This window comes from Rhinopithecus bieti, unplaced genomic scaffold, assembly GCF_001698545.2.
Source record: "Rhinopithecus bieti isolate Rb0 unplaced genomic scaffold, ASM169854v2 scaffold_15813, whole genome shotgun sequence".
NCBI lineage: Eukaryota > Metazoa > Chordata > Mammalia > Primates > Cercopithecidae > Rhinopithecus > Rhinopithecus bieti.
Window position 1 is genome coordinate 913,662 of NW_016809040.1, and position 22,256 is coordinate 935,917.

The 22,256-nt window shown below is 48.1% G+C and overlaps 1 protein-coding gene across 1 annotated transcript in view; it reads left to right on the forward strand.

Moving 5' to 3' along the window:
- The first annotated feature begins 4,907 nt into the window (after nucleotides 1-4,907).
- Nucleotides 4,908-22,256, forward strand: part of LAMB3 (laminin subunit beta 3) — a 42,834-nt gene continuing 25,485 nt past the window's right edge. The window contains exons 1-5 of the mRNA XM_017888312.1: nucleotides 4,908-5,637; nucleotides 7,033-7,097; nucleotides 7,896-8,050; nucleotides 18,961-19,075; nucleotides 19,628-19,701. Of these exons, the coding sequence (XP_017743801.1) occupies nucleotides 7,070-7,097; nucleotides 7,896-8,050; nucleotides 18,961-19,075; nucleotides 19,628-19,701 (372 nt within the window). The 5' untranslated portion in view covers nucleotides 4,908-5,637; nucleotides 7,033-7,069. The remainder of the gene's footprint in view (nucleotides 5,638-7,032; nucleotides 7,098-7,895; nucleotides 8,051-18,960; nucleotides 19,076-19,627; nucleotides 19,702-22,256) is intronic.

Here is a 22,256-nt window from a genome sequence, read left to right on the forward strand (position 1 = left end):
CAGCCCTCAAATGCCAATTTGAACATTAGGATGCCTAGTTTGTCTGTCTAGTAGCCTTTTCAGGGATCATATTTAGAATTTGAAAGTCATGTGGGGCAGCCCTGTGAGAGCTTCAAGAGGAGATTTCAGGACACAAAATCCCCAGCTCACTCTCAGCCATTGCTTTCCCTCCTTCCCAAGAAGCTCCCAACCTGTCAGACCCACCATGCCACGTGGCTAGGTTCTCCTTCAGACAGGTGTATATCTCTGTCCTCCTCACGGAGGCTGGGCCATGGCCACATGGCCAACTACACATGGCAAATCTACCCAAAGGTCACAGAGGTTGGACTTAGAGCCCAATAACCTAATCCCCAGAGGTCAATGACCAAATAGAATCACAGAATAGAGACAGAGGTGATTGGGGTTAGAGGAGGGGGCGTGGTGATGGGCCAGCCTGTCTGCCAGAGTAATGTTGGGAAATATGGGAGGGGATGGAGGTGGTAAGAATGAAAAGATTCTTCTCTGTTCTCTGGGAGTCAGTCAGCCATGAGCTAGCATATGACTCCACCAGGCTGCAGGCTGCACTGGGCTGTATCCCTCAGGAGGGCTGGGCCATTTGGAGGGCACACTGGGAGACAGAGCAGAAGGAGCTGCAGCCTGTGAGGTGGCCCAGGCTCTTGACCTCAGGGCAGGGGATCTCCTTCCTTTGGCAAAGGGGAAGTTGTGTCATCCTCTCGTCACGCCCTCTGCTTCACCTTGTCAGCTCACTGCAATGTTGCCGTCACCTTCTGTCTTCCCACGCCTCCTGGCATGCTCCTGTCCTTAGTCAGACCCACCCCTGTTGGTATGAGGGAGGAAACCCTGCTGGTATGTGCTGGAGGCTCTGAGATGGAAGAAATGGAGGCCAGCACCTTCTGCATCTGTGCCCATACAAGAGAGGTTGTCAATATGGAAAACAAATAAGGAGGCAGCACCTGGTGGGGTTTGTTCTAGATGTCTCTACAGCATCAGTGTCACTCGTGGAGCCCCTAGACAGTATCAGTGCTCCAAGGGTTGGAACAAGGGCACAAAGAGGAGGGTTTTTGTTGTTGTTGTTTTAAGACAGGGTCTCACTCTGTCACCCAGGCAGGAGTGCAGTGGCCCAATCTCGGCTCGCTGCAAACTCCACCTCCTGGGTTCAAGCGATTCTCCTGCCTCAGCCTTTCGAGTAGCTGGGATTATAGGCACCCACCACCATGCCCAGCTAATTTTTGTATTTTTAGTAGAGATGGGGTTACATCATGTTGGCCAGGCTGGTTTCGAACTCCTGACCTCAAGTTATCCAACTGCCTTGGCCTCCCAAAGCGCTGGAATACAGGTGTGAGCTACCATGCCTAGCCAACAAAGAGGAGTTTTTAGACATTGGGAGACATGAGGTCCAGAGTCTAGTGGACTCTGGCCAAGGATTAGCTAGGGTAGACTCTGGGAGTTCAGGCGATATGGCTCATCTTTGGCCCTGTGTAATGGTTAAGAATATGCATGCTGGAGCAAAATGGCCTGGGCTCAAATCCCCGGTTACTAGCCGAGACCAAGTTATCAAAAATGTGCCTCATTTTCTTTGTCTGCAAGATAAAGACAATTTTCTATCCCCACAGAGCTGTGGTGGGTATTAAGTGAACGGATACATGCAAAGGGCTCAGAACAGTGCCTGGGCACTGCGAGCACTCAGCAGACGTCAGCTGTAGTGATTTTAGGCCAGTTGCCTGATTGCTCCCAGCCCTTGGGCTCAAGCTGTATGCACAGTTTTCCACTGGGTGAACATTCAGGTTGGATAGGTGAGGCTGGGAAGAGGAGAAGGGCTATGAAAGAGTCACTCATGACAGGTGGCTTCTGTCCTGCTTAGCCTCCCCACTCCTAAGGCTGGGCTCCTATCTGTGCCTCTGTAACATACCAGGCCCACTTTCTCTCCCTGGTTCCTGGGGAAGCACAGAGAAGAGTGTGACCAGTTGTCTGGACAGCTGAGCAGTTGTGTTGTAGTGCAGGGCAACGCCAGCTTTAGTCACATGGCAAATCCCCAGGGCCATTCCTGGAGTCCACCCTGTCCCATAGACAAGGACTCAGCCATGATTCACTGTATTCAGGTGTGGCCTGCATTTGAGTCACCTGGTGCCCCTTCCTCCAACACCTGAGAGTCACAGCCTGGACCAGGTTCTCTTATGCCCCCTGAATCTCTTCTCTCTCCCTTTCTTCCTCCTTTCCTCCTTCCTTTGTTTCCTATCCCTTGATCTCTGATTGATCAGATCTTGGCTGATCTTCCTAAAAACTTGGATGGTTTGAACCTGACAGATGGATAATAGAGACAGTAACTTCTAATGCCACCCCCACACCCTGTCAGAGACATTGCCAGGAATGACTGAGAAGCAGGAAAAGAAGGAGCCTGCCTCTGTCAATATGGTGACATTTCTGTAATTGGAGATAGGTGCCTCAAAAAAGACCTCCGCACTCTGGCTGATACATGGATTTCCACTATTAGTAATCCATCCCAGTGCCTAAAGCCTGGATTGTCCCCTCTGAGAATGCAACTATACAAAAGGCACAGGGGATACATTGAACTATATCAATTGTTTGTACTTTAGTGTGGATCCATTCATTCCACAAGTATTGAGGAATAAGATATAAATCTCTGCCTTCTTGGATATTACATTCTAGTTAGGAAGAGACAGAAAATAAACATGATAAGTAGATAAATTATATAGTTGGTTAGAAGATGGTAAGTGATGCCCCCTATCAAATAAGTAAATAACTCACCAAAATGTAGGGTAGGTGGGGTTAGGAGTGCTAGGATGGGGGACAGGGATGGGGCAGGGAAGTTGGCTGTAATTTTAATAGTGTGTTTAGGGTAGGCCTCATTGAGAAGTTAGGATCTGAACAAAGACTTTGAAAGAGGTCGGAGAGTTAGCTTTGTAGATATCCAGGGACAATAGCATTCCAGGCAGCAGAAGCAGCTGGAGCCAAAGCCCTAATCCTGAGCTAAGATAGGGATAGAGGCCATTGTAGTAGAGGGGAAGAGTAATGGGAGGAAGGTGGTGTAGGACCCCTAGACTCTGAAAAAGCTCTGGCCTTGGACTTGCGTGGAATAGGGGCATGTGAGGATTCTGAGTTGGGGGTATGTAACCTGTTGTGTTGGGACTTGACCATATATCAGTGAGGAGGCTGTTGCAGACGTCCCAGGAAGAGAAGCTTAGGCCAGGAGGGCAGAAGTAGATTCTGATTATTATTGGAAGGGGGAGCTGACCATATTTGCTGATGGAGTGATGAGGTTTGAGACACTGAAGTCTGGGATGACTTCACTAGCCACTTTCCTGAGCACACATTCTAATAAGCCAAGGCTCTAGGGCAGATGAGTGCTCTGATGTAGGAGGATGGGTGCAGGGAGAGAGGAAAGGTGTGCACACAGAGGATGCTGAGGGGCTCAAGCCACAGTACCACACCCTTTTAATCTTAGCTGGACCCTGATCTGGCCTCAGGCTCTATTTTAGGCTACCTGACTGAACAAATTGGGTTCTGAAGTTCCAAAGCTTGTGCCTGGAGCCCTAGAGTTCTCAGGGGACTGGATCCCCCTTGGAAGTGATCAGTGTCCCTCAGGAGTGAGGCTAGCTGGGCTGCTGTTGGCTGTCTGCATAAACAGCTTCCTGGACTTTGCCAGGAGTGTGGGTGAGAGCCAAGCACAGCAATTGGCATGTCTCTCCTGCGAAGCCAAACCACTCCAGGACCTGCCCAAGCCTGTGAAGTCTGAGACACCGAATGTGTATTTACCTGGGCTCATGGCCTCAGATAAAGGGAGGGGGATGGATTTAAGGAGCCCCAGCTGCTCATGGTGAGGCCCACCGCACACCTGCCCTGCCTTGTCTCCTCTGAGGATCTGGGATTGCAACACCTTGCTCTCTTCTGCTGAGTTAATTATTAATGAGTTCTTTGTCACATTCTCTGGTGATGGGCAGAGGACGGAAGTTTCCTGAGAGCTCTGAGGTCAGGGAGTTGGGGAAGTGGAGAGAAAGAGACCACCAGGTGGGAGAACTGAAAACACAGGCGTGTCAGTGTCCGAGGTGACGTTTCTCTGTGGGGGACTTGAGGGAGGTCTCTTTATGTTGAAGAGACACTGCTTCTACTGACCCTTACTTGCTGAGTTGAGCTAGATTTCACTGGAGTGCTTACAGGGGGCAAGACTCTAACATTTATTGGAATATCAATTATGCATCAACTTACATCAACAACTTACTGCCCACTTTGCTAATTACACTGTTTCTTCTGCCTACCTGAACTTACGCTAAATTAGAATCTGAGGGTTAGAAATGCCCAATTTAATCCACAAAATTCTACATTTCCCCCTTAAGGGTCTTCAAGCCAATTTCTTGGACATAACCCTCCAATGGTAGAGAACTTTCTGTTTAGGAGACACTGACGAAGTGGAATAGGTAGTTAAGAAGCTCCTTTAAATAGCAACTTTGAGGTCCTAGCATTCCAAAACGGTGCCAGTGCAGGCTCTCCAGGGCCAAGATATGGACTGGGTGGCCCTCCAGGTTTCCCTAAAAGTCCTCCGACCCTAACCTGGAGTAAAGAGTGTCCTGTGAGACCAGCCTGTCAATTTGGACCTGCCACATCCATTTACAGTGGCTGGAAGCCCAGGAGCCCTGAGCAAGGAGCCCACAAAGGAAGCTGTGTTCTCAGGCCTGGCAGGAGGCCAGGGAAAGTCTGTTTTGACTTTGTCAGTCTAGCTATGCTTCAGCCTTTGCTTCCACCACTTGTGGTCAGGTCTGTTTTCTGGCCCTCCAGGCGGGCATTCCTGCCCAGGGAGGGAGGGGCTAGGAGACTAACCCTCCCCACAGGTGGGAGGAGTGACTCACAGGCAGTTACCTGTCCCAGGGCTCCCTGCCAACTCTGTGGAAGGAGCTGGAGGGGAGGCATTTAGAGTTACTCTGCTCATTTCTCTTAAGCTTTCCTTGGATGAGTTGAGCTTTGAATCCTTCCTCATGAATGTTGCCTTTTGAGGATCCTCCAAATTCCCCAAGAAGCTGGGATTTTTCATTTTTTTTTTTTCCACTGGGGAGGGGAATGGTACTTTCCAGGGTCCTGGATGTTTGGGTCTTCTCACCTTCCAGCCCAGTGACATGTCTGGTGCTTTAACTCTCTATATAAGCCCTAATCTTTGTGTTCTCTGCCGGATCTTCTGTCTGGGGTGGTCCAGGTCACAAGAAGAAGCTGACCCCTGCTGGCCTTGGGAAAATGTGGAGTTCATTGCCTGACACAGATGCAAGGGCCCTTCCCCACCCTATGAATCCTGGTCTCTGATGATCACTTACATGTGCCTGGTGCTGTTTGTGGTGCCCCTTGCAGCCCCCACAGGGAGGCGAGCATTGTGGAGCTTACTGCAAGGCCTCTAGGACCAACCGACCGACCCACTTGCCCAGTCCTGTCCTGGGAGGTGGGGGTGCAGTGACGACAGATGGGTGTGACGGCTGCCAGACTCCTGAGACCCGCCCTGCGGTGGGGCTACACCCAGCCAGGGAGTCTCCAGAGGTGAGGCTGTTGTTTAAAAACCTGGAGCCAGGAGGGGAGACCCCCACATTCAAGAGGAGCTTTCAGGCGATCTGGAGGAAGAACGGCAGAATACACAGTGAGGTACGTTACCTGTCTTTACCTGCCTGGTGGGGGCCGGATGGGGGAGGAGAACTGTATCTCTGGGTGCCTGGGGCCTGGTTGCAGGAACTGATTTATTCCTCTTCCTGGGAGCTCACTCAGGTGAGCTAGGTTAAAATGTCTGCTACAGTTTTGATTGCTTTTTCACATTTGATAAGCACCTCACTGGCTTAGAGGAAAGCAGGTTCAGATCCGGGGTTGAGCACAAAAGAGAAGTGAAAAGGGCGGGCTGGCCTGGCTCAGAATGTCTACTTCCCGGGGAATTTCCAGTCAGGGGTGGGAAAGCTGAGAAAGTACTGGATGAAAGTCAGAAGATGGGTCTCTCTTAGGCCAATTAGCTGTGGGACCTCAGGCCACATGTTCCCTCCCTGGGCCCATGACTCTTTTAGGAGAGGGATTAGAAGGAATGATTTTGAAGCATTAGGATCTATAATTTAAAGATGGCAGGAATGTCCTCAGTTCCCCCTCTGCTCCTGCCTTGCCAAGCCCCCAGCCCTCCACCCCAGCCAAAAGAGTTTGTGGAACAGAGTGAACATCCACTTCAAGGCAGAGGGGGTCACTGCATGAGCGAGGGTGGGGCATGCTTCCACAAGGCAAGCCTGCCTCTGGGACCACATAGTGGCTTTCGAGCATCCTTCCCCAGCCTCCTTCAGAATCCCTGCTTTGTGGCCTCCCAGCCCCACCCCTCTTGTCGAGCCCCAGCCCATCATTGAAGACATTTTGGGTTGCTTCCCTTTCAGATGAAATCCTCACTCACTTGTTAAAGACAGCCATACATCTCTCCCTGTTGCATCCCAGCTGCCTGCTTAGCCCAGAATTGTGGGCACACAGCCTCAAACTCTAAGTGGCCCTGGATGGTATTGGAGGCCATGCCCATGGCAGGAGAAGGCTTGCCTCCAGGCTGTCAGCCACTCTGACTCATTCACTTTGGGCTGGGCTGGGTTGAGGCTGCTGGTCTAGGCCCTGAGAAAAGCCAGCCCTCTCGGGGCAGGAACTAGGCCTTGGACCTTCCTACAGCTTTTCTCCTGCAAGGGGTCCAGCCTTTTCCTGCTCCCCACATTGTCCTTATGGCTGCGTGCGGTAGGGCAGGGTCCACAGTCCTTCCCATCCATTTTAGAGGAGGAAGCTGGAGTATGGGAGGGGATGGGATTTTCGCAGGGCACCCTGTGAGTCACATGCCACTTGAGACAAGGGTCTAGAGCTCCAGCATTTTCCAAGCTTTTGGCTACAAATGTATCTGCTGCACCAAGTGTTCTAGATCAGGACCCTAGGTAAAGACTTCTGAAAAAAACTTGAGTTTAGAAACAGAAAAGAAAAGGGGCTAGTGTGCTCTAGGTGTTTGCACTGTTGTACCCAGGTTGCTTTGCTCTGTCCTAGGTAAGGTCCTCTCTGGGGATCACCCCATTGGCTGAAGATGAGACCACTCTTCCTCTTGTGTTTTGGTAAGTACCCCTTCCCATCCTTCCAGGCCCTGTTATATGGCAGGGAGGCGACAGCCACGGGAGGAGGAGAGTTTACCAAAGTGTGGGCATCACCTGTCATCTGTAGTCCCTTCAGTTGGGAATACTTGTCTACTGGGGACACCTGTGAGATTTCCCCATTCTTTTGGGCCTTTGGGGAAGAAGATCTTCTGCCACTCTGGAAAGGCTCCCAAATGTCTTCTTATTCTTACCCGAGGGTGGTTTGTGGTTTCCCGAGTGTTCTCCACAGTTTCCCATCCTTTCTCAAGCTCGTTCCAAAGCCATTGTGGCTTAAGTTCCTGTTTTCCAGTGAATTGTAGCTGTGCACTCACAAAGTGTGGCTGGGGCAGCTTTGAAGATAAAGGAGCAGAATTAACGCAGGCCTTTCTGAATGTTCCTCCAATGGCTCAGCAGTCAGCCCTCCTCTGGACTGCTCACAGAGGCCACAACGCAGGTGGAAAGAGCCACAGAGCTTGTCATGATGGTCGAGTCAATGTCTCTAGTCTGGTTCTAAAAGCCATATTTTAGGGTCATCTATGGTTTTTGGTTGCCAGTGTTTCTGCTCTTCTCCTTTTCAAGTTTTGAGTTATAGAATACAAAATCAACTTTTAAAATCTAATAGTATCAATACTGCAATTATTACCACCAGCAGCGAGTGGAAGTTTGAGTGAGGGAGAGGATATAATCTTGCTAATGTCAGCTTCCCTGAAGGACACTGGGGGTGGCCAGCGAGGTCCCTCTCTTTCTGGACTGCACCATCACACATCCCTATGATTTCAGCCTTACCTGGCCTCCTGCATGCCCAGCAAGCCTGCTCCCGTGGGGCCTGCTATCCACCTGTTGGGGACCTGCTTGTTGGGAGGACCCGGTTTCTCCGAGCTTCATCTACATGTGGACTGACCAAGCCTGAGACCTACTGCACCCAGCATGGTGAGGTAGGCCCTACTTCTCAGGACTGGAGGAAAGCGGGATGGGAGGGATGTGTGAGCTGCCATTTGTCCACTGAATACTTAGAATGTACTTGGTGTAGGCCAAGCCCTGTGCGCTACGCGGACTGGGGAGTGCAGTAAAAGTATAAGGCCAGATCTTTGCCTCTAAGAAATTTACCTGTTAGTTGGGCAAGAGGAAATGTACTCAGAATTAACTAAATAGCTCATTTCTCTCTTATCTCTCTGAGATGACATGGAGTCTTTTCTCAGTCCTTGGGCATGGGCAGGATAGTCTTTCAAGTCTTGGGAATAGGCAAATAGGCCAAACACTGGCCATTTAGGTGTATAGAGCCTCATGTGTTATTTGGTGCTGGGACGAACTGTGTTCTTGCCATGTCAGGAACTGAGCTGTGCCACAGTCAGTGAGATAGATGAGGAAGTGACTTGAGCTTCTCCAGCAGGGTCAGAGGCTCAGATGTAAGTTGGATCAAATCCAGAAACACAGCGCTTTGAGCTATGACTAACATTACCTGTTAGGCATGGCTTTTATAAACAGCTGTTGTATTTTTCTTCTACATTGTCTCTGGGTCTTTTTTGGTAGGAACTTTGGTTTTCTTTTTGTTTGCCCTCAACAGGGTGGAATCTTTCTTTACCAAAGTTGAAATTGCTCAGTGTTTTCTTGTCTACCAGCTGCCTCATTCGGCCATTTTGCTTGAACAAGGGAATGGATAAGGGAGTGATTTGTCCCGAGTTGCTGCAGCCTTTGGGGAAAGAGACCTGGGTTATCTGTGGTTTCCCCTTTCCAGGCTGCCCTTGTCTTCTGGGCTGTAGAAGGTGGTATGTGATACGGCCTCTGGGCCTCACTGCCCTTCTAGTCCCTGTGTTATCTTGGCTATTTTAGTTACACATGGTATAGGGAAATGACTGGAGGTACTGAGCAGAGATGGCTGTGGTTTCTGCATCTCACCCACTTGGATGTGGGGAAGCCCATTTGACAGGGTTGGGTAAGATGGCCATTTCTAGCCAGCACTCCCTGTGGGTCTAGATTACTCCATGAGCATCAGGGGACCTGGCAGTATTGAGCTTTTTAGGCAACAGAGTGGTTTTGGCTGTTTCCTCCAAATTACAAGCCCATGTCTAAAAATTTCAGGGAGACCTCTGCCAATTTCCTTTCTCAGGCTGACTTGCATTTTGGGAGGGGAGGCAAGGAGAGGTCAGAGGCCCCTATGTTGGGATGTACCCTCAATCCCAGCCCCATCCGAAAAGTCTCTCCTCCTCCAGGCCTGGGGCTTTTGGCTTCACACTGACCTGCCCTCTGCCTCTCTGATGCCCTGGAAAGCCAACTGTCTTCGTTGCTCCTAAGTAGCCCCTTGAAAGCAAAACAGGGTGCTTATAAAACAGAAGTCTAGACTTTTGCAACCCTGGGGATGGATAAATCTCAGCTATTTTTCTGCTGTGAAAGTTGAGAAGCACTGGCTCTTTCTTGTTTTTTTTTTTCTAAGGGGGAATAAATTTATCTAGCCCTTTGGAAAGAGTAGAGGATGGCAGGGAGTATCATCTTGAGTGTAGTGTAGTTTCAGGTCTGCCACTGACTTGAGGTGTGACCTTGGGCAAGAGATTACCCCTGTCTAAGCCTTGCTGTCCTTTTCTGTACGTGTGTATTAGATGAGATGGTCTTTAGGGTCCCTTCTTTTCCTCAGCATTCTTTGGCAATGAGCCGACTGCTGACAATCAGCATCTCTCCCCCATTTTCCACCTCTCTGTCTTGTTTCGTTTCTCTTTCCCTCACTACTACATGCCTACCCTTCTCAAAGGCCATGGGTTCCAGCAATGAAGATAGATACTAAAGGCATAGAGACTCCCTTTTCATTCTCTGGACAGACGTACCCTGAACCCTCTCTGGATGCATTGGTGGCTGCGTGATAAGAATCAGAAATTCAGGTTTTAATTCTGTTGAGTTCTAATGTCAGTCTTTAAGTTTGTTTTGTTATTAAAGAATACTAATGGCAATTGTAATTAGTTAAGCATATCGTATGTGTCCTAGGCATCATACTAAGAGTTTTATGTAAATTATCTCAAATAATTCTTACAACACCCCATGAAGTGGCTATTGTTTTCCCTGTGAGCTATTGGGAGGGTTTGGGTATGTGCTGGGACCTTAGACTTCCGAGAGAAACACATTGTGTATTGAGTTTTCTGAGTAGTTAGAGGTAGGGGGTGTACTGGACAGCCACAGCCGGAAACGAGGCTGGCGGAATGCAATGCTGCATTCCTACTGCCTCTCCCTTCACCCTTCCCTATGACCCCTCTCACCCCTGTCTACCAGTTCCCACTCCCACAGATACACCTCCCTGAAGCCAAGGGCTCTGGTTAGTGCCTCTGTTCTATCTTTGTGCAGGGATGACATAGCGAGCCCTGAGCCCCAGGACCAGATCATTCTTCTGTGCCACATCCTACTGATGTGCCATGAATGCAAGGGCAATGGGGTGGGCATTTATGACCCCTGGACATTTCTGCCTTACTCACCCACTCCCTACCCCCAGTTCCAGTCAACTAACACAGGGCGACTCAGCAGAATGGAGTTGCAGGAGCAGTGGAGACTCCTTTTAGTTCCAAAATTGTCTCTCCTAGTTCCCTACCTCCAAGTGTGGCTTTTTTTTTTTTAATTGTGGACCAGTCTTAGCCTGTTTTCATGTTACCTCCTCTACCCAATTCTGTCTCAGTTGCTAAATCCCATCCGTCTCAAGGGCTTGCTTCGGTAAATTCCAGGTCCATGTTGCAACCCTGCAGTGTACATAGGTCTTGGCCAGCTTTGCCTTATGGCATCTTCTCTGCCTCCCTAACTTTGCCCTTCTGGGCTCATCTGCTTTGATGACCCATTAACTGTCTATGGTTGGGACAAGGCTGTTCTTTACCAAAATGACCTGAAGTTGTAGTTCCATCACCCTGGCCTCTTGTTTTCGTTCTTCCAGCTCCTAGATGGATTCTAGGAAAACTCACTGCACTATTATTCCCTCAATCTCAAGGCATGGATGAAAACGTCTGTGATTCTGTGATGCTTCCCTGCCCTCATTTACTTCTGTGCTCTCCCTGGGCCTCATTTGAAAAATGGGCTTCAGTGGTTGTCATGAGTACTGCATAAAAGAATGTGTAAAGTGACCACCAACCTGGTGCCTGGCAGATGCAAACTGTTCTATCCAACCCTTCTCTCCTGCCCCCCTCCTGGTGGCTGCATCCGCATGCAGAGGCTGCCCCATCTGTGAAGCACACTCCTGAGCATTTCTTCCCTGATCAGGACATGCGTTCACGTACCTCACTAAAATCCACCCATCCCTGGGCTGCCCTCCTCTGTGCCTCTCAAGGTGATTGGTGCCAATCTGACTTAGAGTGAGCTGTTGAAGAATCCATAGGCAGTCATGGTTAGTGAAGACTGGGGGTGAAGGCTCCCTCTTTCTGGTTTTGGGTCTGACACTAATAACAGGGATGTGACCTTGTGAAAGTCAGGGCTCTTCTACAAACCACCATTTTTCCGTGTGTGAAGTGAAGGAGTTAGTCAAACTTTGCTGTTTATTCAGCTCTGGCCACTCAGCTTGCTTCTCAGAGACAGCTGGGCTGTGTGTGACCCCGAGAGTCCACTGTCCTCTCTCAGGGCGTGTGAAGGCAGGGGTTGCACCATGCCCTTCAGTCATTTCCGGGATGACACACAGTTCTCAAGAACCAGCGGATTTGCTGGAAAGCTTTCCATCCCTGATTTCTGCTCCCGACAATGTCTCCTCCAGTGTTGTGTCTGCTCTCCTAAATGCTTTATTTATCCCCCATTCCCTCCCTTTCTGGGGAAAAACTTAATTACCCAGCTGCCTTAGTAACAGTCTTACACAGCGCATTCCTCAGGTTAATTAACTGTGTAAGCCAAACAGCTGTCATTTTTATCTCTTGGAAACAAGCTGAGGAACAGTAGACAGTTGGAAGTCCCTCCTCTCTAACACGCGCAGACGCGCATGCATGTAAATGCACTCTTATCCTCCTGCTTGCTGACACACACACTCCAACGACCACTGCCTTTCTTCATCTGACAATTGTCTGTTTTCTTGATTTTCAGGAAGGCTAATGTGTTGGCAGAGGATGTGTTCAAATATGTACTGTGATCCCTGTCCTCAACCCACAAGGGATTTTGAGCCTGCCTCTGACCCAAAATATCCTCTTTTTTTTTTTTGGAGACAGAGTCTTGCTCTGCCTCCCAGGCTGGAGTGCAGTGGCATGATCTCGGCTCACTGCAACCCCTGCTTCCCAGGTTCAAGTGATTCTCCTGCCTCAGCTTCCTGAGTAGCTGGGATTACAGGCATGTGCCACCATACCTGGTTAATTTTTCTATTTTTAGTAGAGACGGGGGTTCCACCATGTTGGCCAGGCTGGTCTCAAACTCCTGACCTCAAGTGATCCACCCGCCTTGGCCTCCCAAAGTGTTAGGATTACAGGTGTGAGCCACTGCCCCTCTGGCCCAAAATATCTGCTTTCTTTGTTTCCTAGAAGCTCTAAGCATCTCTAAAGCTTCCAGAGCTCTACCATTGGGGGTTTACTCTTTTGGATGAAGCATTACTGAGTTCCTTGTTTAAAACACAGACAACCTTGAGAAAAGCACCATATGAATCTATGACCTAAACCTAAGTTTGCTGAGTATGTTAATCAGAAACCTAGATGTGACTTTTGCAGAGGGACCCACGAGACACAGAATGAGTCATGTTTTGAGGGGATAGAAGAAAATGGAAAGGGACATTGTAGGGAAAAATTGCTATCAGAGAGAAGCAAAACTTGGGTTGATGGAATGTGAGATTCTTGGGTCCTAATTGTTATGGGCTAAGGAGTAGGGCTTGTGGGGTTAAAAGCAGAGAGGAGTAATGTGAGATGGGAAGTTCCCAAAGGCAAACCTGGATGGCCTCACAACTTTGCTAGCCTGGCTTCTCGCCCCGTTGCTTCTGGGGTCCAGGCCCGTGGAAGCCTCTGGGAACTGTCTCGCAGACCTACCTTGCTGCCTTTCCTGGACATCCACCCCCTGCCTGTGTGGCCATATGAGGGGCTGTAGTCATTGCCACTATCAGGACCTGTAGAGGTCCCTGGCATACTAACCAACTTTCTGCACTCAGGTCCAGGGGACATCCCTCTTTCTGGAGATGTCCATAGTGGAGTTGAGGTTGCCTTTCCAACGGGGTGGAGTGAAGCAGAAGAAGGGAGTTTCCTGAAACCAACTCTGAAATTTTCAGTGGTTGCCGAGTGATTGCTATGTTCCTTCAATCAGAACAGCACCAGTATGCTAGGGAGGTAAAAAAAAAAAAGAAGAACAGCACAGGTAGTTTTGGAGTCAGACAAGGTGGGACAAGAGTCTGTGCTTCATCCCTTGCTAACTTTATGGGCTTGGACACATTTCTTAACTTATCACTTTCCTAATCTGCAAAATGGGGATACCTACCATTTGTAAATGTAGTATAGCTACCTCCGAGATTTTGGAAGGATGGACTAAGATAATATATGCACATTGCTCAGGACTGAGCCTGGTGCAGTGTAATTTTTGAGTGTGTAGCATATATCATCTTTATAATCAGCTTCAGAGAGTGATTTCTGAATTTAGTTAGGATGGAAATAACAGCTGTACTGAGTTAAGGCTTTGGTCAAAATTTCACTTCGTGATAAGGAAAAAGACGAAGCTGAAAGTACCTTACATATGGCTGTCCTCCCACCCAGTGCCTGCAATAGGTGCTGACTTTTGATCTTCATTGCCAATATGCATTGACATAGAAATGCTGAGGCTTTTGAACTGCAGTCGGTTCTAATGGAGGCCTGGCTGACCATAGGCCTTGAGGATCCCCTTCTCTCTGTCCATATTGCTGGAAAAAGTGTTTCTCCAGGACAGTATCTGGTGAATGTCTTATTTTTCTCTTGCTTTCTTTGTCTACTTGCTGAGAGTGGCTTTAACTTCTGGGCTGATGTGCTGGAATAGGGAAGAATTCTAATAGCATGTTAGAACAAGACGAAACTTTATTATTCCATTCAACCCTTCCTTTTCACCAATAAGAAAGTGGAAGTGGAGGAAATGTATTTTCTTGAAGGCAGCTAGATTTTTTTTTTTTTCTTTTGGCCCGACCGTAGCTTCTTAGATGAACCCAGACAGCCCTCTGGCTTTGTCATGGGAGGGAGCTGGGCCATACATAATCAGAGCCTGTTTTCCTGTTTTCCCCCAGAATTAGCTCTGTGTTTTGCAAAGGCTCAGAGTTTTTACTTGGGTGTGCCCTCCTTTTCCTCCCATCTCCACCGTGATTCAGGCCCCTGCTGGCTCTTGCCCTCTTGCTCCTTTGCCCTCCCCTGGCTCTCTGGGAGAGTTCATCTTCTAGCCAGACTGCTGAGCTTCTAGAAAGCTCTAGGATAAGGGAGAAGGCCTAGCCTTTCCAGCTGGAGAGCAAGCAGGAGCCAAACTGGCTGGAGGCCTGACAGGCTGAATTGATAATAGTACTGTGTCTCTGAGGTAACACAGCCAGAAGAATGCCGGCCAAATGACCCCAGAGAGGGAGGCAGCTGCAGCAGAGAGCTGCCATCGCTGGGAGAGACAGGGGCACATCACACATGAGAGAGGAAGAGCCTCACACTGAGAATCACACATGCACACGATGCTTACAAATATGTGCACCCTACGTATAAGCATACAAGAATAAATCAGAAAGGGAAACTGAGGCCCAGAGGGAAAGGATAAATTAACAGCTTGTCTTCGTGTGGGCTTCTGCCATAAATTGCTCTATTTCAGGCTTCTGTCCTGCTAGCTCGTTGACAGGCAGAGCTACTTAAAATACCTGTCTCGCCTGTTGGCTTAGCCTGTCTCCAAGGATTGAGATAAATTCCTCCTTTAGCTATGTTACTGTGATAAGCAGCACGTAGTTTGTAAGCCTATGATGCCATCTGATCCTGCCATCAGTGCCTGCACACATGGAAGGAAGGAGAAGAAGGCATGGGTGCCCCAGATTATCCCCATGAAGACTGAGGGAGGAGCAGGGCAATAAACCCTGGGCATTTTTAGTTGGTTTTGTTTTATAATACTATCTGCTCTCCTGAATATAAAAATTAATATGTATCCAAGGTGTAAAAGTTTAAACAGACTCGGTGTAAGTGGCTCACGCCTGTAATCTCAGCACTTTGGGAGGCCGGGGTGGGTGGATCATTTGAGGTCAGGAGTTTGAGACCAGCCTGGCCAACATGGTGAAATCCCGTCTCTACTAAAAATACAAAAATTAGCTGGGCATAGTGGCTTATGCCTGTAATCCTAGCTACTCGGGAGGCTGAGGTGGGAGAATCGTTTGAGCCTGGGAGGCAGAGGGTTGCAGTGAGCAGAGATCGTGGCACTGCACCCCAGAGTCTGGGCGAGAGAGTGAGACCCTGTCTCAAACAAACAAACAAACAAAAAGTTTAAACATAATAAAAAATAGCAGAGAAGGAAAAAACAAGTTATCTATGATTCCACTACCCAGAGATATCAGGTTGAACTGTATGCAGTTGCCATTTTTGTAGGTCAAAATGGGTGAATATCAGCAATTTCATGTTTTCACTTAATATATTGGTGTATTTCCTTCCACATACTTTACATTCCTTTAAATGGAAATATATACATATATATATTCACACACACACATATATATTTGAGATTATAATGTATATGCAAGTATATGCCCAGTTTTTTTTCATAAAACATAATATAATCATTTCTCCATGCAATTAAATTTTTTTCTCTAAACAGTGTTTTTAATAGTTACATAATGTCCTGTCGTTTGGGAGTGTCAAGGACATTTCCGCAGTCTCCAGCTACTTGTCCCATGGGCCAGGGAAAGAAAGAGACTTGTTTCTGGCACTCTCTTGACCAGGGAAGGGCTGGACCAGCTCCCAGCAGAGCTGGGGAGAAAGCTCTGGTGACAGGCGGCCGGAAGGCAGCTGGCCCTTGTCTCTCCTCAGGACATGTGCTGAGTGCAGGCAGAGGACAGGAGTGGAAAAGTTTGTTCCTGAGAGGCTGGGAAGAGTATAAAGAAGGGCATGCTCCCTGCCAGGGACCAAAATAGGGGTCTGGAGGGGAGTCAGGCTCTAGCAAGGGCCTTCTCTTGCCCAGAAAGGATTATTTTAAGTGCTCAGGTATTTCAGCCAGCGACAGGTCTCCAGTTTCTGTGGTAACTGAGCTGAGTCAGCTGGAGAAGCCCCGTTTCTTCCCAAAGTGCTCTCTCTGCTTTAGCCTTCCCCATGATAAGCTTCAAGGTCAGACCAAGCCCTTCTTGGGGCTCGCTGCATGAGACAGAGACTGCTACCCTTTAGCATACTTCCCCACATCTTTGCCACTCAACTAGTTTCGAGTGGAAGTGAGAGGATGAAAGAAGGGAGAAAGAAAGAAAGGAGAGGAGGGACCCTTTCTGATGCTGACGGTGGGAATCAGTCAATAGCAAAGCCATGTTGCCTCTTTGTGCCTCAGCATTCTCCTCTGTAAATGGGGCTAATACTACTTCTCACATAGGGTTATTGTGAGATGTAAGTAGGCTATTGCATTGAAACTACCAACGACTCCTCTGCACATGGTTGTACTCCACTTACTATTGATGCTTTATTACCTACTCACTCTTCCACCCCTCCCTTCAAACTCCCGAATTGCAGGAAGGGAGAGCCTAGTAATAATGCTAGTAATAATGCTAATGCAAATCGTTGGCCTTTACTGAAAATTTGTTATTCATTTATTCAAGAGGAATTTAGTGAGGGTCTATTATGTGCTGGGTATTTTTCTAAGCACTGGGAATACAGCAGTGAAGGATTGCAAATTCCTGCCCTCATGGAGTATACATTCTAGAAGGGGGAGGCAGACAATATACAAATAAATAAATTGACAGTAAGTATACAATGTATCAAGTGTAGATATGTACTGTAAAAAAAATATAGCAGGGCAAGGGAATGCATAGTGAGTGCTGGGAGGTGGGGCAATGGGTGCTACTTCATTTTATTTCATTATTATTTTCTTGAGACAGAGTATCGCTCTGTCGCCTAGGCTGGAGTGCAGTGGCAGAATCTTGGCTCACTGCAACCTCTGCCTCCCGGATTCAAGCGATTCTCTTGCCTCAGCCTCCCGAGTAGCTGGGACTACAGGCACCTGCCACCACACCTGGCTAATTTTTGTATTTTTAGTAGAAACGGGATTTCACCACTTTTCCCAGGCTGGTCTCGAACTCCTGACCTTGTGATCTGCCTGCCTTGGCCTCCCAAAGTGCTGGGATTACAGGTGTGAGCCACAGCACCCCGCCAAGCTACTTTTTAAAGGGCTTACGTGCCAGCTGTTATTTGAGCCTTAAACACCCAAAGAATGAATGTTTAATAAAGCATGTTTGGACATGCCAAGGGCACCTCCAAGCACTAGGAAGGGTGATCATTTTCTTCATTTGCAGAGTGGGTGAGAGCTGGAAAGTGGAGTTGTAAGCAGAGGCCCAGGGAACCAAGACACCTGGCTCCCCTCTTTGCTCTCCCCTGTTGCAGGCAGTGCCAGCTTTGGAGAGGGAAGATGGGTGTTGGGCAGGGAGGTTCTATCACTCAAGGCATAGGCCCCACATATCCACTCAGACTCTGGGTTGGTCCTTTGTTCTGGTGAGTGGAGGCTTAGAGGAAAGCAGAGGTACAGGGTGTGTGGAGGGACAGTTTTCCCTACCCAGAAGGACCCGCAGGTCCAGGAGGTTCTTGTCCAAGCCTTGCATCTACTTGTTGGCAAATTTGGAGCCTTGTAGATAGTATTGTTTAAGCTACACACAGGGTTTGGGATCATGGTTACTCAGAGAAAACAGATTTTATGTGTGTTTTATGGGGGAGCTGAGAAAAGGTCACGTTATCTGTGTGTGTGTGTGCGTGTGCATGTGCATGTGTGTGCGTGTGTGTGTGTGTAAGTGTATATGTATGCACATAGGCACAAGCTAAAAGAACAAGGGATATGTCAACTCTCTGGCCATGCTGTTTTTCTTGGTGATCCTTGCTCTGCCATGAAACCCATGGGTTTCAGTTCTGGCTCCTGTCTCATTCCAAGAGATAAGCATAGGCCAGGTTATTGGGGACCTCCCCAGTGAGGCTGATTGGTCCCCTGTAGGTAGGGAATATCAAACCTGAGAAAGATCCTCAAGCCCAGATGTCACTGCTGGAGAGCCTTAGAGATCATTTGAATGTCACTAGAATTTTGGCTCCCTGAGGGCAGGACCTTTGTTTAGTTCCCTAGTATAACTCCTGAGCCCAGAGTAGAGTCTGGCACATAGTATATGCTAAATAAGCATTTGTTGGGTAAATGAAAAGCTCTAGCTCAATCCCCACTTAATTTACAGAGGAGAAAGTTAAGCCTAGGAAATAGAGGTGACAGAGCTAGGACTGTAGATCCACATTTCCTTGTCTTCTTTTGGAGTCCTCTCTCTCTGACTCTCAAAACCCCAGAATTTTCCAGGCTGCCAGGATTAAATGAGGTGAGCTATTAAACTTTCCAGCCTGTGCCTAGTATGTAGTCGGTGCTCAATTAGTATGAATTTCTCCCCCGCCCCCCCCTTTTTTTTCCTGCCCTTGGCACTTTCCTCAAGTTTCTCTGCAAGGCAATGTCATGTACTCAAGTATTTTTTCCCACCTTGTACCTCTTCTCCATTCACACATCTATTCACCATTCACTTGCTGTGTGTTAGGAGGGACACAAAGGTATTCAGAGATGACCAATTAAAAGATGATCAATAGCCCTGTTTTAAGAGATTAATCCTTCAAAGTGTATTAATAAAACTAGCGATTCCTAAGGGCAGGATTTCCACAGAGGGGATATGCTGGGATCTCAGGACGCAAGGGGGAATTCTATTAGGACCCCACCTCTGAGTGTCTGCTGTCTTCCTCTCCCACAGTGGCAGATGAAATGCTGCAAGTGTGACTCCAGGCAGCCTCACAACTACTACAGTCACCGAGTAGAGAATGTGGCTTCATCCTCCGGCCCCATGCGCTGGTGGCAGTCACAGAATGGTGAGCATTTGCCATCTACAGGGACTCAAACTGTGCAGCCTCCACAGGATGAGGTGGATGGAAGGTGCCCTGTAACCCTTTGGGTTTCCCAGGCATTTCTTGTGGTGATGTGACATGGGTGATTGACAAGAAGAACCTTTCTGCCTCATATTTGAGGTCCGTTGGATGTTATGGTAGAAGAATTTGTTGGAGGTGAAGGAAAGGGTATGAGGAGAGAGGAATGTCTTTATTTCCCTCCACTCAGTCTCAGGGGGTGGGCTTGCAGAATTAAGCTTTGGGAACAAGTCTGTGTGGAACAGACGAGTTGAAGCCCTCCAAAGTATTGAAGACATCAGGTGATGGTGGGAAGGAAACTTAGCCAAAAACAGATAGGATCTTGAATAGATAACATAAGCAGAAACATACCACTTCCCACTCCTCTCCAAGAGGGAGTTTGGAAAATCAAGGTTAGAGAGTTTCTGACTTCCTAGAGCTAGTTTAGTCCAGGGCTTCCTTCAGGGCTGGGGAAGTGGAAAGTCTCTGGCTGACAGTTTCTACTTTTTGTCCTTCCAGATGTGAACCCTGTCTCTCTGCAGCTGGACCTGGACAGGAGATTCCAGCTTCAGGAAGTCATGATGGAGTTCCAGGTGTGCCTCCTGGGGGTGGCAGCGGATAGGAGAGGGGCTCCTCGACCATGTGGGCATGGAGCCATGGAGGAGCACAGTGTCCTTGTCTCTCTGGGCTGAGGCAACACTCACCATGAGCCTATATCATGGTGACAGCAAAGGACTTGCTCCTGGGTGAACAGTGGCACCTCTAGGCTCCCTGTCTTGGCCGTGCAGTGGTTGCATATCCTCTTCCTCTCTCATTCTCCACCCTCAACCCATCTAATTAATTCATGTCTGCCAAGTACCAATTCTACTGGTCCCAGTTGCTTATTGTACATTTGTGTATTCTTGGTATACTCTGTTTTAATAACTTTGCATATTAGATTGAGTTTAACAAGCAGCCAAGAACTTGCCTATCCAACTAACTGACGGATGTTCCTTTGGAACAGCTCTCTTGGTGGGCAATCTACTCATTCAGTGCCATTACTTCTCAAAGCACTTTCAGATTCTGCCTTTAGAACAGCCTTCTAGATACTTCTTTTGGAGGAAACATTTTCATTTAATTGCCATAGGTCAATTTTTTCTTTTCAGAAATGATTTGGTTTTATTCTTTCTACAGAAATAGTCAGATATTCAATGATCAAATTTGGTTAATAAGATTAAATGATTAGGAAGGGAGATATAACTTTCAGGAGTTAAAATGAGCTTGGTATAAAAAGTAATAGGACCTAATTTCTTACATGACTGAAGAAGTTGGCTCTAAGAGCCTCGCCCCATCTAAAGGTCAAAGGTATTTTGAGAAATGCAAGTATCATTTGAATAAATGCCCAGTCTCTAAAGGTGGCAACTTTGAAGGGCAGCATATTCATTTGGATGGATAGTGTTAAATAGTCTCCTCACTTTATCATCACTCACCTGTTCATTTATTTGTCAATTATTTGTGAGCACTTACTGAACACTGATTACACGGCAGGCTTCGTGTCAGATGTTAGGGATATAAAGATGAATAAAACCAAATCACAATCTTCAAGCAGCTTTCACCATATGTGGGGAAGTCAGTAATGAGAGAGTGCAATGTGTGCACAATATTGGTAAGAAGAGGTGCTGGGAGCCCAGGACGGGGCTCTCACATGGTCTGTCTTGGGAGGGCTTGTCAGGGAGTACACCCAGGGGAAGATGAACTTTCATGGAACAGTAATGGCCAGGTGAAGGGCAATGTTTATTCCAAGCAAACAGAACCATAAACACAAAGACCAGGAGGCAGGCGGCAAGAAGGTGAGGTATATGATTGGGGATGGGGGCAAGGGAATGCACACAGGGCCTGGAGGGTAAAATGTGCTTGGTGGCAAGAGGTGGGGATGTGGAGGGCTGAAGACTGCTGCGAGATGAGTTTCCAGGTATACACAGAGGGAGGGGAGCAGACTGAAGATTCACCATTCATTCAACAAATGTGTGCTAAACACCGATGTGCTGGATGTTGGGGGTCCACCTGTGAACCACAGACAATAGGGGCTACAGCCTGGTATACTGAGTCTCAACCAGGGGCACTATTCTGCCCTCCCCTCTCCCGCAGAGGATAGCTGACAATTTCTGGAGACATTTTTGGTTGTTGTAACTACGGGTATGTAATGATATCTGGTGGGTAGAAATCAGGGATGCTGTTCACCAGGCTGCAGTGCACAGGACAGCTCCTAGGACTAAGATTTCCCCAACTCAGTGCTTAAACAGTGAGAATGGTTGAGAAATCCTGGTCTCATGGGAAAAGAATAAAAAGCAAGAAAACAACAAGTAAATAATTGGACATCGTGGTGACGTTTCTGAAGGAAACAAGATGCTGAAATAGAAAATAATGGGGCAGGGTGGGGTGGGCCAGCCATGAGTAGGAGAACACACTTCAGTCAGGTATCAAAAGATCTGTACCAGGAAATGACATTTAAGCTGAGAACAAAAGATGAGAGGGAACCTACCAGCAGGAGGAGCATCCCAAGTAGGAAGACTGGACAAAGGCTCTGAGGAGGGACTGAGCTTGGTTTGGGGCTTGAAGAGAGGAGGTGGCCTGAGAGGAGGCAGGGCCCGGGGAGCCTGGGGCCTCTTCACTCATAGTCAGAAGTTCAGCTTTCATTCCAGAATAGTATTGGAGGATTTTTAGCAGAGGATTGACAAGTCCCATTTTATGTTTTAAGAAGATGGCCAGCCTGGCCAACATGGCAAAACCCTGTCTCTGCTAAAAATATGAAGATTAGCTTGGCATGGTGGGTCACACCTGTAATCTCAGCACTTTGGGAGGCCGAGGCGGGTGGATCACTTGAGGTCAGGAGTTCGAGACCAGCCTGGCCAACATAGCGAAACCCTGTCTCTACTAAAAATACAAAAATTAGCAGGGCATGGAGGTGTACACCTGTAATTCCAGCTACTCAGGAGGCTGAGACAGGAGAATCGCTGGAACCCGGGAGGTGGAGGTTGCAGTGAGCCGAGATTGCACCACTGCACTCCAGCCTGAGTGATGGAGTGAGACTCTGTCTCAGAAAAAAAAAAAAAGAAGATATGACTGAGTAAGAGTGAACGTGGAGAAAGGGGAAATCAGATGAAGCTTA